Raw genomic sequence first — 12,251 nt, forward strand, 5'->3', positions numbered from 1 at the left:
TTGTTTAACTTTCTATCAACATTAACAGTTAAAGAAAAAGCAAAGTCACTCTAAAACATCATAATTATTAGATGAAGTCAATGATTGAGAAATTCAACCACAGAGGGTCTTTATTTTGTGTGTTTAAATAACTTCCAAAATATCCAACTTTGGGAATTTTGAAGTGTATAGCTAGCTATATTGGTATGCTGAAAATGCAGAGTACAGTGACCTTGCCAACTATAGGATTTTTGCCATTAACTCTTGCCACCAACTCTATGCATCTCTACGGAAACTATCTCAGTCGAAACCAAGCAATTTGCAACCTTGGTTTGTGATGATGCAGTTCGAAGCATAAGTTTGATTTATGACCAAAACTACCTACTTCCACCTTCAAAATGATCACTAGTGTCCAACCCACCTCAGCTTATCTGCTGCTGATACCATTATCAATGCCTTTTTTAAAACTCTGAACTCAACTATCCCAATGCTGTCCTTGCTGCCCTCCCAGTTATTTTGGAATCTGGGGCCATCCTAAACCCAATACAACCCATATCCAGCCCTGATCACACGTCATCTTAGAGTTCACTTAACTATGTGGCTCCCAGATGGAGTCTCCAATAAATTAAGAATTTTCATCCTTCTTTATAAATACTTTGTTTTGACTAATCTCTGCAACCTCTTCCAAAATGTTTCTGTCTCTCTGGTCTGATCTGTTGAGTATCTCTAATTTCAATTACACTCCTTTGCTCCCTCCTAAACTGCTCCCTCCTAAACTGCTATGTTTTGTAAGGCTGTCCCAACACTTAATTTCTCCACCTCAGACCCCTTCCAGGTATATGCATGATTACAGTTTCACAATCTGCAGTGTACAAGTGCATCTCCTAGGTGATGTTGCCATATTTACCAGCACCATTCTATGCATTTAGCCACGTTATGAGACCAGTTAGAATGAGAAAGCAGATGCCCTGAATGTCTCAATAAAGATATCACTAGTTCATTCAGAAAATTCATTAAATAAAGCAGACCCTACTGCATTAAAGTTCAGTTACCACAGAAAGATCATATTGCATTTCTGTGCAAGATACTCAAGAAGCTGTCATGATGCCAGCCCTGTGCCAGTCCAGGGGCAATGATGGCATTGTGAGGCCAAACGAGATCTCTTGCTATATCACACAAAACTCAAACTCACAGTGACTTTGCCCACCCTGAACCAACTATTTTTGCAGTTGCAGTTTGCAGCATGGAATGCAACTCGTGGTGGACACCATCAACACTGGGTTCCACCTAATCATCTGGTAATTCCCATAGCCTCCATGTCCCCTTTCACCTCACACTAACCCAACAGTCCCTTTCCACCCATGCCCCACACCACACTTAACTTTGCCAACAACTGACGTTCCTGTCCCTAAACCCTGACATCACAACTCAAATCTGCTCACCCTGGGTCCTCTATACTCATCCATGCAGGCCAATAACCATCCCTCATGGAGCCCACCACACCTTCTAATGCTGTTGTGTCTTCCCTCTTTGTACCCTGAGCTTTCTCTGTCACTGTTCTTGATCCCACCTTAACTTACACTTCTGCTTGTCCCCCTGCCCCCACACCAATTGTCTTGACTGCCCTACCCCTTTTGGCACTGATCTTGTTTTGCCCTAAAGCAACTTGCTGCTTGCACCATACACAATGCTCAATGCACAGACCCCCAGAATTGCATTCACTCCCAACACCTGATTGACTTTGAAGAGTGAGATATTATTGACCAGATGCCTCACTGCTGTCTTTGCAGTTCTCAAACTGATGATATGCAATTTCCTGATGTCTTGTAATAGTCCGACAAACTAATTATTGCCCAGATTATCAGTGGACAGATCTCCCTGACTAGCCTGAGAAGTTGGCTGACTGTGGCCAATCCCTGGATTGTGTGTGGGCAGTGCCCTTAACTGGCAGTTTGAAGAACCCCTGACTGCCAGTGGGCCTCCATGACTGGATTGAGGACTAGCCTTCACTTACTTTCCAATCTGATTATTTGGTAGATTAAACATGCAGTGTGTTCACCACAATACTGAGAGCCTTTAAGCTCTGCTGAAACACCAATGTACCAACAGGCATGGCATGGCAAGAAATTCAATGCATGGATGCTACAAACCTGCAGTAGATGCTAAGTAAGCAAGCAATACGAGATCAAGCAAGCAGCCTTGAAATGAAGCCCTGTCCAATCAGACCCTGTACACAAAGTGCCCTTAAAGCAGCCATTCAATGCTAGTTGCTGGAGTAAATGGCAGGAGGAGGTTTATAGGACACAAAGGACAAATGCTGTAGTTATTGGAGACCAATCATTTCAATCCACAACATCACTGCAGTGTAGCATGTTTAATCAAACCACCTTCATCTGCTTTTGCATTGATATTTGCACAATGTATAGCATTGCTTATGCCTCCATAGACACTAAGCAGTCCAATAGCCAAGGGAATATATTTAAAGCAGAAAGCTAAGAGGAGAGTTGAGGTGAAAAAATTTTCTCAGGCTGTGATGGGAGTCTGGAACTCACCGCCTGAAATGGTGGTTAAGTCAGAAGCTCTCAAAGCATTTGAACAGCATTTTGTGCAGTCAGGTCCTTGTAGACTATGTGGACATGATGAGCTGAATGGACTGAATGGCATCTTTCAATGCTGTAAACATTTATCAATTTTTAAGCTTATAAACTGAATTGTCCAGTCACATTAACACTGGCAACAACAGGTCACAGGCTGGGAAATCTGTGGCAAATAATTGTGATGATACTGTGGCTTTAAGAGATATAATTTGTCCCTTTGTTATGAAGAACATTTGTGACAGAGGATCTGAGCAGTCTGCTCAAAGTCAGTAAAATAAACAGCTTGTGGTGTCTTGAGTATTTTTAAAGTTGGAATAATTGAAGGAGCATGAATGGTTGGGGTCAATCTCCCAGTGGAGGAGGATTTTTAATTTTAGCTTTTAACAGCTGCTAGGATCTTGAAGCTGGATGTCAAAGCTTTTATTCCTCTTTCTATTACAGCTAAAAGTTCGGGTTCACTTCCTACTGCTAGAATTGTATGTGAGGCAATCTAGTTTACTGAATTTACCTTTGCCAAGGGTGTGTTTATGGGATGTTACTGCATTGGAACAGCTCATTTTTAATAGTTTTTATATATATATACATGCACACACATATATTTTATATATATACATATATTATATATAATATATATTATTTTGTTAAATACTTCGTTAGAGTTACAGTTAAGTCAATTCTTGTATTTTTACCCTGTCTGTGTTTTAACTGTAGTGTAAAAATAAAGTGTGTTTGCTTAAAGTTGAGTAGTTTGACCAATCAAATTGCATCTGACACACAGCACCTTACATTTTCCTTTAATGTACGAAACTTTAGGGCTTAGGTTATCTTCACAATACATTATGAAGAGCTTTGGTCTGCTCCATAACAAAAGTAACTTACTGACTCCCAAAGGCTTTCTACCATCTGTAAGGCAAAAGTTAGGAGTGCAATGGAATAATTTCCAATTATCTGGTGAGCACAGCTCCTACACTCAAGAAACTTGACATCTTTGGGAGCAAGGTAGCTCACTTGATTACCACCTTGTTCATAAAAAAAAATCACTCCCTCTACAGAATTGTAGCAGTGTGTACCATCTACAAGATGAATTATAGCTCTCACCAAGGCTCCTTCCAAATCATGACTCTTACTCCTTGAAGGACAAGAGCAGCAGATAAATGGGAGCAGTAACACCCTCAAGGTCCCCCCAAAACCATACACAATTCTGACTTGGAATGATATCACTGTTCCATAATTGTTGCTGGGTAAAATTCCTACAACTCCCTTCTTAACAACACTGTGGATATACCTACTCTGTATGGACTGCAACAGTCCAGGTACCAGCTCACCACCACCTTCTCAAGAGTAATTAAGGTTGATCAATAAGTGCCAGCTGACCCAACAATGCCCAATTCCCATGAATTGGAAGGATAATGTCTGGTCAATCACAGACATTGCTCTCGGCAAATAACTGTGATTGACCAGACATTATCCTTTCTATTTCATGGGACAAATGACCCTTTGGAGATAAGGGTTACTCTGTAACTGGCTGATGATTTTCATACTGTCATAACAGTGAGATCTAGAACAGGAAGAATGAAAGCTACATGACTTCAAGACATGTCATTGTGTAACCAACCAAGATGCTGATGAGGCAATTCAGGTGCCTGGTCTGATTTGTAGGTGCATTCACTATTAGCAGCCAAGATTTCTAGATGATCATGACTTGCTGAGTCTTGCACAACATAACACGACAAAAAGGATTGGAGCAAAAGCGGAGAAAGATGATCATTACTCCATATCTTTGGATTTGCAAGAGTTGAAGGAGTTGGATAAACCCAATGTAGTGAGGATAGCACAGTTCTCAGATTCCAGCGATATTCAGAATAGCGAGTTCCAAGGATGGGCAAGTGAACAAGAATGATTATAAGAAGTATTTGAATTCCCATTTTGATATGCCCATCCTTCATCCTCCAAGTAATCTCCACCCTTATTTCCCTGATATCCAAGTGTTGGAGATTACTTTGATGCAAATTAATGAGATATTGAATGGCTAAATGAGGCTTTCCTCAATTCTGCTTAAGATATCAGTCTGTGTTTGCAGCCAATTGGTAAGAATGAGCATGCACTTGAATGCTAGATGGTTTCAACTTCCATGCAGATGACCACACTTTTCAAGGACAAGGGCATCAGCATGAAGGCCTGTAAATCATGGCACTCCTGCTACAGATGGAGTCTTCCAATCGTTTGCATGGGAGGAGAACTTCACACTGTTCCAGAATAGAATTTATTGAAGATTTTATTGAGATGTTGTATTTGATCCTGAGATAAGATTATGAACTCATATCCACATTATCACCGAGACTACCTATTTCCATAGCTATAACATTGCCTATTACCATCCCTGCCTCAAGTTCTGCTGCTGAGACCCTCATCAATGGCTTTATGAGCTCTCGGTTTGGCTGTAAGCACTTCTGTTTGGCCACCTGCATTCTAAGTTTCACCAATTTGGGCTTTACCAAATCCGTGCTGCTTATGACCTAACATGCATCGTTTCCCTTCACATATCATCCCTGTGCTCACTATCTATATTGGCTCATTTGTTAAGCAACAATTTAACATTAAGTTCTGATTGTTGCTCACAAATCCCTCAAAGTCCTGCCTCATCTTTGTAATTTCCTCCAGCCTTACAGCCAATGTTCTTGCAAATTATTTCCATCTAGGTGCAGAATGACTTCTATTATCTGCACCAACATCAAGGTAATATGCAGAGAAGTGCCACTAGGAGAACCAAAAACATAATTAGTACCTTTTTAAAAAGCCACTGTAGGTATGAAACAAGTAGAAAGAATAACATCCACTCTCACCCCTGCCTTTGAGACTGTTACATGTTGATCCACAAACTGCCAGATTTACTGCATTACTGCATTCAGTTCTAAATGCACTATTGTGGCACTTGAACTCCCAATGCCTAGATTTTAAGTTCAGTACTACCAGTACATTGCAGCTTGTGTTTTATTCATTTCCCAGAAGGAAAGTTAAATGGATAGAGATAGTTCAAGACTAGTATTTTTATTTTCAACAGACAAGCTCAAATAAAAATAAAAAGAGGAAAGAAGTTTTTTGAATCGATTGATAATGTTAAAAAGTTAAGCTTTTTTCAGATTATTCACTGCTTCCTTGACATAAAACCACTTTGGATAATGAGGAAGTAGGTTTGGGTGCTTTATTTTTATCTATTAATTTCCTGTTGTGGGGATCCAACCAATTCTTTCTCATGAGTTAGAATGAGAGCAAACTTCATTTAACCATCAGGTTATGTATGGCTGTGTGACACTTGATAGATTGTTACATACTGCATGTGTCTTTGGGGATGCTTGATTGATGTGTTATCTTTGTGTTCTCGAGAATACAATACATTATTAATAAAGCTCACTTTTAGTACTGCCTGCGTTCATTTTGATTTGACTAGAATCAGTCAGAATGATAGCAATATCTGTTTGAATCATTTTTTTCAAGAAAGGTTTGACTTTTATCTGTTCGTAAACATTGTATATTGTTTTTAAAAAGATCTACCCAGCCTGCTGTGCACGATGTGAAAACTAAATAGCTTCCTTTTTTGAAGCTTGCGTATCAAAGCTTTTGTCGTAAATGTTTTTCAAAAGATGTCAAGCTAAATTGACAGCATGTATATGAATAACAGTAAATTAAATAGAACAGAGGGCAAAAAGTTATAGGTGGGTGGACACTTTGAAATCTCCCCTCCCCTAAGAAAAGTTAATGATGAGCTGACATGCCAACAACAAACCTGCTATTGTGTGCTGCGGGTACACTTTCGCCCCTGACTGTGAGAAATGACACTCTCTGGAGCTGGTGGCTAATCTAATTGAACAGAAGCTCCAGCAGTCCTGGTCGTGCCAAAGCTCCATAGTGGCGATTGTGGGGACTGCAGAAAGGACAACAGAGAAGGTCTGATGAATTGCAGAATAAGGTCAACTCGGGAGCTTTGGGCAACCACTCTTTTGGCATCTTGGATGGGATTTAAAAGATGTCCAAATATGAAAGAATGGCGTACTATCTTCTCAGGTTAGTGATGACGTGGGGTAGTGGGAGAACGATCATCTTTCTTTGTGCCTTTTTAAACACTGCAGAACAAAAGGGAGTCTTGCCCTCATTGTCTGTCTATGGCAACCATTTTATGGCACAGGCAATGCACTATTGGGGTCAATTGTGTTTTTAAGTTCTATTAACCTTTAAATATTTATTTATATTGTTGTTCCGGCTGCTGATTTTGTTGTCACCAACACTGTCTAATATGGGTGTGAGCTCGGGATGGGTGGGAAGGTGTTGTACTGGGCTCCTGAACTATATTACATGTTCACCCCTTTGCCAAATCACATCTGGTGAGAGTATGTAATACCTCACCTAGAGTTACATGAAAATATATATCTCAGTCAATATGTTAGGGTTTCTACAGGATTGAAAGTTTGACTTTTTTGAAAATAATTGATGCATTTGCTTGTATTGTGTTGCAACGTATTAACCTTTCACCCACCATTTTCTGATTCATGAATTATGTCAAAATGCCTCAATTGGCATATAAACACAGACAGAATACTATTTGTGAAATGGGAGTGATTATTCCAAACCCCAAAATGGCTGCCAAAATGGTACACCATGCAGATGGAGGAAAAGACTGTGCATGCATCACTGACATTCCCCAACCCTCCCCGGCACAGTGGTGTCAGCACCTGTGCACATGCAGACAGCATCCACAATGGCTGCTACAGGATGCTGAGTTGGTGATGAGATTGCTGAGTGGGGGGGGGGGGGAGAGCTGGGAATGTTGGGACTAAGTGGGAATTCCCCTCATTAGTGGAGTAGCTCCCGACCACCTAGGAGTCATTCACTACACTGCATCATAGCATCAGGCCCAGCTCAATAAATGGCTTTTCCAACAGTTACAGCTGTTGGGAAAACATGCCGGCAGTGGAAATGATTGAAACAATTAGACTTTCTAACTTATTAACATTTTCTTCCTGGGATCAAAGGAAATGCTCCTCTGGCCCCAGAAGGACAGTACAAACTTCTTCTGTGCTATCACTCCCTTTCATCTGTCACAGAAGTTTGATGTGACTTTTCCTTCAGCCCCTTCCATCTGACATTGTGCTCTCACCCACTGGCCAGCTTTGGCTCCTTGCTGAATTTGGAGCTGGAAACTGTCTGGTAGTTTCTCATTCTTGGACTCATTCTGGTGAGTTCACATTATATACACAGTAATATTGCTCTTATTAGTGAACAATTCTTTGAGTTTTTCATTCTTATGAAATTTCCTATTTCCTTTTCAATTATTCTCAAAACTATTTTCATCCTTGTTTTGTCATCAAACCCTTTTACAATCCAAGATCCAATTTTGTTATCTGGGCCAACATGGCACATATTGTTACAGTTCACTTGAGAATATATCTTTAAGAAAGTCCTGAGATTTACATATGATAGAACTGAAACCAACATGCCCATTCTAAAATATGAGAGACTTAACAAACAATTCAGGTCTTTTTCAATAGATAATTGCAGTTACATCACACTGTAAACTTTTGCTATAAATTCTGTGTCTTACGATCTTATACTCCACAACCACCTAATGAAGGGGCAGTGTTTCAAAAGCTACTGCTTCCAAATAAATCTGTTGTGTTTCGTGTTATGTGATTTTTAACTTTAAAGATCTAGTTTAACTTATTTTACCCAAATCGATTTTATGGCTTCATAAAATAATTCGGAGCAGAGGCAATTCAGCTTTTTGAAATGCTTTTTGAAGATTACATATCGTTATCAATGTTCTGAAGGTTAAAATTTCCTACTCTGATCATTTTGGGAAGTCAACTTAAGGACTTCACATCTGACATACTCAAAACTGAGTAAAGACTGCATCTTTTTATTTCACTTCATTTTTGATTATGGACTGATTTGGGAAAGGGGCTTTAAAAAATGGTTGTCGAAAGAATTGCTGCAGTTTTAAGAAACAAGTTATTGAAACTTATTGTAAGCAGTCTTTACACAGGTATTTTATTCGAGCTGTGGATAAAACTGTTTGTGGTAGGTGTAGCAGCACCAGGGGTTGTACACAAACGGAGATTTCGTCAGCAACAAGTTATTGATTGATTTGTGAAGTTTTGACCAGTTGTGGATGTTCAAGGCCATCAGCCTGACAACAACTGTCTGATTAGCTCCTGAGTAACTGAACAGCTTATGGGCTTGAGTGAAACAGGCAGAGGCCTTTGGACTGCATAATGGAAAGGTTTTATGTCTAAAGCCGGAAGAAAGACAGTTTATCTTCTTTAACCAATTGCGATAAATTGCTGTTTTTAACCAACAAGTTAGACATTTTGTACTTCATCAAGCTGCCAATCTGTGCCTCCTGTGAAGAACTGAGAGAACCTGAAGGGAAAGATCAGAGAACTGGAAGAACTTGGGAAAACAAAAAGAACACTCCTTTGAATCCTGAGGACAGGTGCTATTGAAGTTTCCCCTCTTTTGTTTGTTTCCTCCATCCACTTGCCTGTATATGTTTGTGGACAGAGGGAGAATTTATAAAGGGGTCAGAGTTTTAACTAATAGAGTTATATATAGACAGTTCATAGTTATTTACTTGTGGTTAAAATCTATATATCTGTAATAAATAGTTATTCTTGTTAAGTACAGAAACCCGGTCCATGTTTTCTGTTAACCTAAATCTTTCCAAAGATAAATTGGTGACATTGTACTTTGATAACTTTTTAAAAATTGTGACTTCTATGGGAGTTGTGGGCCTTGATTTCCTGTGCACTACCTCAGTGAGGCAAGACAACTGCAAAAGTTTAACTGATTTACATGTATGTCATTCAGGAATTTAATGGAAATTAACATAAAGTGTGAGGAGAGGCAGTTTAGATCAAGTCAACAACAGAAGTGTGGCTTTCAGAGGATAGGTTGACAAAGTCCCCAGTTGACCTTCTCAGTCAGAGCATATTTGGCAAGGTGGCAAGAACATGGAACAAAGAGCAGTACAGCACAAGACCAGGCCCTTTAGCCACAAAGAGGTATCAGACTTGTAACTATCTATTATTCCTTACCTGTAGTGAAATGAGTGATGTCCTGAACAGTGCTGATTGGGTTGTTGTTTTTAAATGAATACAGATTAAATGGGAATAGATTGTTGTTCAACTCTTCCCAGAGATTATAATTTGGTGTTGTCCATCGTCCAGACACAACATCATAATCACGACGGCCCAAATGTAAAAGCTTTGTCAGGGGATCATAAAGCCCGCCATGAAAACCGATGATAACTTGAAAATCAGAGTTGGAGTCCTCGTAAATATCTCCGTAGGGTGTGTATTGTATCTGCTTAATTAATTGCCCAGTATTACTGAACACAGCTAAGGGAGTCCCTGTATTATCACAGGTTACGTAAAACTCTTCACCATTGCTGATCTCCATAGCTATGAGATGACCTTGAAGATCGTAGTAGAGAGACGTGATTTCAGAGTTGGTATGGTTATACAAATGAGTGATTCTGGTTGGATGAATCAGATCAGCATAAAAAAACTGCAAGCTCTGCCCAGTGTTTGATTTACTTGCTACACGTCTTCCCAGTCCATCATATCCATACAGCATACTCCAACCTGCAACATTATTGTATGCTCTGTTGAGTAGACCATTGGAGTTGTAGTCAAATATAGTATCACCCCTCTGGTGGAGGAAGCCATCTTCATCCATTTTGTACTCTACTTCTCCGAGCCTGGTAATCCTATCTCGCAGGTCATATCTCAGTGGAGTTAGTTGACCACTATTTTCATAGCTCATCAGGTTAATGTTTCCATTTAAGTCATAGCTGTAGCGCCATTGAGGTTTGTTGTTGATAGAAACAGTTTGCAGTTGTCCATCAGCATCATATTCATATGAGTACTTGGTAAGATTGGTATCAGTCCCCACTCTTATCTCACACACTATCATACGTCCCATGTTGTCATACTGAATAGTCATCCAATATGTAATGGATCTCAGGATCTCAAATTGGACTTCTCTCACTTGGCCATTGGTATTAAATCGCTTGGTGTGTGTCATAACAGTGGTCGTTATAATCTGGTTTAGATCATAATAGATTACACTAAACTTCCCAAATTGCTCTGTCCGCCCTGAAACATCATCATGACGATATAGATCAATGGGCAGAGGAGTTTCATTGATCATTGCTTGCATGCTCGTGATTCGAAGGTTATTATAACTGTAGTCAAAGCGAGCATTGACAAGATTGTCATCACTGAACCTGAAGATCTGTCGAGCAATAAGAGGGCCTGTTTGTCGAAAGCGGACTGTACAGGTAAATCCTTCATGTATCAACTGGATGGTTTTAATGACACCAGCTGCTTCATCGTAAGTGAAGTTGACCTGAGTGGTATCATAAATAATCTCAGAAAACTTGGACAGTTTAGTGTATTTGTAGACTACCATTCGTCCAGTTCCTAAGTACAATGTTTGAAGTAAGCGCCCATCCTCAGTGTAATCCTGTATAATGGAGGCACTGCGGTCAGGTGGACTGTAGATGTTCCTATAATATCCTACAGAGCAAATGGTTTGTAAAGTATGTCGAACCATACTGGGCATGGTGACCGAGAAAAGTCTGTCAATCTGATCGAAGTCAAAAATGTACCTTCGCTGGCTATGCAAAAGAAGTGTCACAGACTGTTGAAAAATAAAACTAAAAGTTATTTAATGGAAATTTCAGATATTCAAAACCAAACAAACCTTGAGACATTTTCGAAGAAGTAAAACAATACTGTTGGTGGAGTTAACCACAAATATGGTGCTATTGTGAACCAGAAATAAGCAATGGGAAACTGTATGGTTTCCAACACATAGCTTTGACATCACCTGAGTTGCAAATTGTATGAAATCAGAAACCAATGAAATTCTATGGAATTCCTGAATACATTGGACACAGATTGTAATGAATTTAATTGTTTTCATTGCTATAGGTGTGGGCAAATAACTGCATTTAAGACACATGAGTAGAGTTTGAGCTGGGCATCACAATTCAAGTTTCATCTGGAATGTAAATGGAATTAATTCTCCCTCCACCTCAGGTTGACACTGTACTCTCTATTTGCTCCAATGAAATTCAGCAGAAGCATGTAGAGCAAAAGTTTCTTTTTGGTCTTTCCAGACTCGACACCAAGCTTGGCAATTTCATATCATAACATTTCCCATCATTTCTTTTGGATAGGACCGAATGGTGATCATTTAACTATTCTGAATTTACACTTCCTCAAATTCAGTTTTTTTGATTATCTACTTGCCCATAACTATCCCGTTTTGCCTTGCATTATTCTCTTTTTTTTGTTTATTTAAGTTCTCCTGCTTTCCATCCTACCATAACCATTCCCTTTTCTTCCTCCCCTTCCTTTCTTTTCACTGCTTCTTTGCTTTCTTCAAACATGCTCCATCTTTGACCTCCCAGTTCTGATGATGACAGATTATTGGCTTGAAACATTAATTTTGTCTCCCTCCAGATGCAGCCTGATTTGTTGAATAATTTTTGGTATTTTCTGATTTTACCAGCATTTGCAATACTTTACATTTGTTTTATACCTCCAAAAAGTAACGCTGCAAAAACAGATAAATGCAGAGTTATCTTTCATCAGAATTGGAAGAGGTTACTGA

The 12,251-nt window shown here is 39.4% G+C and overlaps 1 protein-coding gene across 8 annotated transcripts in view; it reads right to left on the bottom strand.

Moving 5' to 3' along the window:
* Nucleotides 1-12,251, bottom strand: part of tenm1 (teneurin transmembrane protein 1) — a 2,430,772-nt gene that overhangs the window by 11,670 nt on the left and 2,406,851 nt on the right. For all 8 annotated transcript variants that reach the window (XM_087991975.1, XM_087991977.1, XM_087991976.1 and 5 more), the window contains one exon: nt 9,665-11,273. In XM_087991975.1, coding sequence (XP_087848101.1) covers nt 9,665-11,273 — 1,609 coding nt within the window. The remainder of the gene's footprint in view (nt 1-9,664; nt 11,274-12,251) is intronic.

The sequence above is a fragment of the Chiloscyllium plagiosum genome, unplaced genomic scaffold (assembly GCF_037043375.1).
Source record: "Chiloscyllium plagiosum isolate Xiang-an unplaced genomic scaffold, Cpla_swu_hap1 HiC_scaffold_11, whole genome shotgun sequence".
Lineage (NCBI taxonomy): Eukaryota > Metazoa > Chordata > Chondrichthyes > Orectolobiformes > Hemiscylliidae > Chiloscyllium > Chiloscyllium plagiosum.